At 44.0% G+C, this 6,000-nt stretch overlaps 1 protein-coding gene across 8 annotated transcripts in view; it reads right to left on the bottom strand.

Moving 5' to 3' along the window:
• Window positions 1–3,062: 3,062 nt before the first annotated feature.
• Window positions 3,063–6,000, bottom strand: part of sh3bgr (SH3 domain binding glutamate-rich protein) — a 37,276-nt gene continuing 34,338 nt past the window's right edge. For 2 of the 8 annotated variants that reach the window (XM_061826780.1, XM_061826783.1), the window contains 3 exons: window positions 4,847–4,944; window positions 4,224–4,288; window positions 3,063–4,017 (listed from right to left, as the gene is read on the bottom strand). In XM_061826780.1, coding sequence (XP_061682764.1) covers window positions 3,907–4,017; window positions 4,224–4,288; window positions 4,847–4,944 — 274 coding nt within the window. In that variant the 3' untranslated portion in view covers window positions 3,063–3,906. Of the gene's footprint in view, window positions 4,018–4,223; window positions 4,289–4,846; window positions 5,090–6,000 lie in introns of those variants that run through there. The other 6 variants (XM_061826781.1, XM_061826782.1, XM_061826784.1 and 3 more) reach the window with 6 other exon arrangements.

The following is a 6,000-nucleotide window of genomic DNA, read 5'->3' as shown; positions in this document are numbered from 1 at the left end:
CATTTCCCTCCCAAAAGGTCGGATTCTCTCTCATCGTTCATTTTTACCCTTTTGAATGATTGCACATGCTGTGTAATCAAATAAACTTCGACCTGGGCTTGCACCTTCTTGTTGTAAGAATAAAATTGCATAAATATGAATAGTGACACTCTAAATTGCCCCTAAGTGTGATTGTGAGTGCGACTCTATGTGCCCTGCGATTGACTGGCAACCAATTCAGGGTGTACCCCACCTCCTGCCCGTTGACAGATGGGATAGGCTCCAGCACTCCCCACGAACCTCGTGAGGATAAGCGGCAAAGAAAATGGATGGATGGATGGATGGATGGATGGATGGATGGATGGATGGATGGATGGTGTTAGGCAGGATAGGATCAGCTGGAAAGCATTGGCCTCAGAGTTCTGAGGTCCCCGGTGTGATCCTGGACCCGCCTGTGTGGAGTCTGCATGTTCTCCCCCGTGCCTGCGTGGGTTTCCTCCGATGTACCTGGAGTTTCCTCCCACTTCTCCAAAATGCAACATTAATTGGACAGTTTAAATTGCCCCTAGGTGGGATTGTGAGTGCAGTTGTTTGTCTCGACTGACAATCAGTTCAGGGTGTACCCCGCCTCGTGCCGGTTGACAGCTGGGATAGGCCCCAGCCCTCCCCGCGACCCTTGTGAGGATGAGCGGCTAAGAAAATGGATGGATGAATGATGATATATATTTCTCAGAGAGAAAGCGGCTTCTTCATGTGAGGCGCATGTCATTTTCCCTGATGAAACTGTATGACGTTCTGGCAAGATTCACAGACCTTCGTAACCAACAGTCCACGATTCATCCTTCACCATTTTGCAACGCAAATGTTCTGTCACCCTCTTCACGCGGAGATAAATCTTCCGTTGCGCACGTCACTACACAGATCCTCGCGACCCCCGCCGCCGCTCAAACAATCACACGGTCTACATTAACACTCCGCCGGCAGCTTCTCCGTGACTTGAATGGACTACGAGTCGGAGCGAGAGGCGCATATTTAACTGCGGTCGTGGTGAAAACCCGATGATGGGTTTTCCAGCTCAGATGCGGAGACGTGTCTTTTGTCTGCCGCAGCATGCATATCATCAATTCAACCCAACGGCTGCACGGACACAAATCCTCGCCTCCATCGGGGGATCAATCAATGTGCAGCAGAGGTTCCCTCCCCGCAGTCGTACTGCGATATTCTTAGAAGCCAATTATTGAGCAGATGAAGACAAGAAGCCGGGGAACAGTGCGCACGCACTTCTATCAATTCTTTTTTTTTTTTTTAAATAAATAAATTGCCAAGGTCTATTTGTTTCTCATTTTACCTCGTCATTTTCAAGAGAAATGGTGCTGAAAAACAGATGTCCACAATTAACGCAGCAGGGTGATAAATGAGACAAAATTGCGTTTAAAGATAGTTAAAACCGAGAGTAGTCATACACTGGATTCTGAACGAATTATGGTTGAGTATATTGAGGATACATATTTTAACTCAGACAGCGTCAAATGACTTGATTTGCTTTTTTCATATTTTTTTTCATTTACACCCTTTTTCAATACATATTTTGAAGGTCCTACATTGCAATCGAAGGTACACTTTTAGCATGATGCAAAATTGCTTCCTGAAAATTGTCAGAACATGAATATCAGTGGACCTTAAGCTCCGCCCCCTTAGCTATGTCCCACAAGCTTCCAAAATGCGATTGAACAGAACAGTTTTGAACTGGATTCTCTATTGCGTAATCAAGATAATATTTGGGTATGTTTTTTTTTGCAAAATGCGTCAGACTTGACCAAGAGAGTTCTACAGAGTGGTCTCAACTATTTCACGCAAGGATATGTACACGGAATTAAGATTTTGGACGGAGCAGGACGCAATGTCAGAGTCACAGCGAAACGTTGGCGATTGATGCAAAAAAGTTGACGCCTCACAAACTTTATATCGAAATCCAACAGAATAAAATTGTGGAATTGTACTGCACATGTAAAGCAGGGTGAGTACTTTTCACTTGGAAAGATCACGAGTAATATCATTGTAGTCTTTATAAGTGCTTTGTCTTAAAGGTCCGATGTGATACAAAAAGGCAAATGGACATTTCTCTTGCATGACATCGCATATTTACGTATTACTAATCCGACTCTTCAGCATAAAACATGACACACTTCATTCAGCCGGTCAGTGATACACGAACGAGTGAAAGTTGTTCTCCTCCAATGTATAACGCACTGATAGTAATTAAACTCACAGAAGGTACTTCTCCCTCACTTCCCGTCGAACATTCAGCCTTGTTTGTTGATAATGTCCACACTTAGTTGTACGTGTGGTCTTCCGCAAGACTTAATCTATCGTAGACACTTCGTCAACTGTGTCTTAGGCTTTGGAAAATGAATCGACCGGCCCCCTTGTAACCTGACCGGATATCTTTCATCAGAATTGCACGTTCCCCAAGCGCATTTGAGGACCGTTTTCTTCGTAACATTAACTTTTCCAAGTGCACGCTACTGACAACCAGGATTGCTTGTGGGAAAACATGGCGGCAGGGGCGTGTCAAAGCCAGGGGTTAAAACAATGCGGCTATCTGATTGGCTATTATTGTACGAGTGATTGACAGGTCGGAAAGGTCCATTCCTCTTTTCCTTTGAGCTTGTCCCGTTAGGGGTCGCCATCCTTTTCAACATTAGCCTACCTGCATCCTTCTCTCTTACACCAACTGCTCATCAATCAACATTCTCTCTGGTCTTCCTCAATCTCTCTTGTCCGCCATTATTTCCCTTGCTGCCGGTTGAGATCCTGACGGTATTGAGAAAAATGGTCACGTATTCCTTTTAAAACATGGAACGCCCCCACCCCAACACCAATAAAAAAAAAAAAAAATGAAATGTCACTACCTGAACCATTTGTACATCCAACTGCCACAAAAGAATCTATTGTGATATCGCTAAATTCTACGAGAACAAATATACAAGGACAACGGACAACAGCACGGAAGAGCACAAAACGCCTGTCACGGACCGCCGGTGCGGTGGCAGACCCGAATTGAGGACTACGAGGCAGAGGCATAATGTTCAATGTAGTTTATTCCAGAAACTGGGTCATACACGGTGTAGCAGTCTGACAAGGCAGAGGCACAGAAACACTAGGCTAGGCGGCACCCAAAAGACATGCAGCAAGGATTCGATGACTCTGAAGCAAACTAACTCAATAGGACAGGAACAAACAAAAAGACATAGAATCGCTGTGACTAGGGTTACTTTAACTTACGCGTAGGACCAGAGAGTCCCACAGGCAGAGAATGCAATTCACTGACACAAGGCAACGAACTGGCAAATGCCAGTGACAAAAACTCCAACTTAAATGCCTGTCTAATTACAGTCACAATGTGAAACAGCTGCTCTGGGCGGTGTGGCGTGGCCACGCCCCTCTTGGCAGTGGCCAAGCCTTCCTCATGACAACGCCAAATGAAGACGCCGCTTGGCTGGTGTGGCGTCAAAATCCCGGAGAGAGCCACAGACCGCAGGATGCAAAAAGCACGCATATTCATCGATTTAACTGTTGTATATGTGCAATATACAAGTAATCACCTCATGATGGCGGATGTGGTTTTTAAAGGAATTCTCGAGTTATCAAGAACAATTTTAACATCTTTGTCCTCTGACCTTTAAACTGAAGTAACTTTTTACATTTTACAACATTGGTGAAACTTGTTTCAACATCGGTTAAAACGTTCCTGAAAACATTGTATGTTTTATCAAGGTTTTACGATGGATACAAAACAGATTATTTTTCTATATTTTCCAGTGAAAAATACAATTCTACGTAGAAAAGCTTGTGACTTTCCAAAACCAGCTGGAAACCTCGGTGAAATGACATCTCATCTCAATTCAGAAAGCGCATGAAACGTGTTCAAACTGTCGTAACTCTCCTGATGTTTTTGGAGTCCTCCTCTGAAAGGTTGACATGCGTGCGAGGGTCCCCATGTAAAGAAATGTTGCTGGAGGTCACCACATCAGGACCCTGACGGACAAGGAAAGGCGGATTTAGTGGCGTGGAGGAGTCCCTGTCTTGGTTGGTATTTTGGAAAAGTTTGAGAGCAGCAGTGAGCGTGTAGATCTGCATGTACGTCCAGACCAGATCGACCCTACTCATCAATTCAGCGGTTTATGGCAGACTTTGACAATCTCGCAGTCTCCCTATTCTGCTGTTGCCTCTCTCTATCTTACCTTCTCAATGCCGACAAAATCCATCTTGCTACGAATTTCCTCGATTATCTCATTGTAAACTGCGTCTGCGGGATGGGAGAAAAAAAAAAAAAGGGAAAAAAGCATTCAGCCCCATCTGACCCTTCCGGCCGCAGATCAGCTACTTTTGGTTCCGTTTGAATGGTTCAGGGGACTCCAGTGTGAGCACGGTATGCTTAATTTGGGGTGTTCAATAGATGCCGATGAATTCGTGTGGGTTAATTGAGGTCTTGGGCCAAAAAGATTTCACTGCTGCTCATGACAAATTGATTTCAATGCTTTGAGGTTTAGAAGAGAGAAGAAAGGAAAACTGACTGGGATAATTATTAACATCCATCCATTTTCCGAGCCGATTATCCTCACAAGGGTTATGGAGCCTTTCCCAGCTATCGTCGGGCAGAATGCGGGGTAGACCCTGAACTGGCTTGACAGCCAATCGCAGGCCACACATAAACAAACAACCAATCACGCTCACATTCAGACCTACAAGCAATTCAGAGCCTGCTATTAATATACCATGCATGATTTTGGGATGTCGGAGGAAACGGTAATTTTACTTGAGTAGAATCCATTATACCGACCTGTGCTTATAATATAATACTCACCTGGTGTGCCCTCGCTCATATATCCAAAGTTGACCCTCCCACCTCTCGGCTCAGCAGGCAAAGTTGGTCCATCATTTGATTTTTCATACCTGCAATTCCTCAAAACATGAGCGAAAGTTACGTTTAGCAATTTCACAATTTTCACAGAAAAAAAGCTCTTAATCAGAATCAGGATCAGAATCATCTTTGATGGCCAAGCGTGTAGAACACACAGGGAATTTTTCTCCAGCAGTCGGGGCTGCCCTGGTATGACATACAGAAAACAGAGAACATGGAACAATGTAGCAACAAGAAGAAGACATTTCTGTTTATAGGAATTATAAGGCAGAAAAATAATACGTTTGCTGATCAAGAATTCAATGACTTAATTGCAAGAGGGGAAATGCCTGCTACTTTTGACTTTCATGGATCTGTATCACTTTCCCGACATAAGGAGCTGGAAGACCTGGTGGTCAAGATGTGGAGGGTCTGAGAGGATCCTGCCTGCTCTGGACCTAGTTTAGGTTGCGTGCAAGTCCTCGATGGTGGACTTTTTAATGCTTCTGATCTAAGGTCATTTACTGTCAGATGCGCTGATACTTTAGGTGATGTAAAATATCCTATTTGGCCGTGATCGTGACAGAAAGGCTGTAGGACTCAAGTGCAGGGAAGCAGGGAGGTAAGGCAGGCGTGCAAGAATCTCAAAATAATATTTAATTAAAAAAAAAAAAAAAAAACAATCAAGGCAAACAGGGATTAGGGAGGCAAACAAAGCATGAATCAAACCAAATAATCATTACCAAGTCAACAAAAACACAGAACAATGTCAATGATAGCGGTTCATGTTCAATTTCATTCCTTTGCCTTGATACGTCACGTGCCACCCAAAGCTCTGACCGCTTTCGCTAGCTTGGCCGTTTATTCCTGGGGAGTCAAGTTGCACTGGAGCCGAACGTGCTCGAGAAAGAAAAGACGGGGGCTCATACTTTGAATGCGATAGCGAATAAATAGACTGAAAAGGAACCAAATGTAATACTACTACTACTAATCTATAGACTAGAATAGTAATATTAGAGACTAATAGTCTATAGTTTCTGCTCCCTGAAGGAGAAGAATGAACTCGATTGCACAGTTGCACACAATGACGGCTCATCTACCAAAAGCCGTTTGTGGAG

The sequence above is a fragment of the Syngnathoides biaculeatus genome, chromosome 8 (genome assembly GCF_019802595.1).
Source record: "Syngnathoides biaculeatus isolate LvHL_M chromosome 8, ASM1980259v1, whole genome shotgun sequence".
Classification (NCBI taxonomy): domain Eukaryota; kingdom Metazoa; phylum Chordata; class Actinopteri; order Syngnathiformes; family Syngnathidae; genus Syngnathoides; species Syngnathoides biaculeatus.
This window is presented reverse-complemented; position numbering and strand designations above follow the sequence as displayed.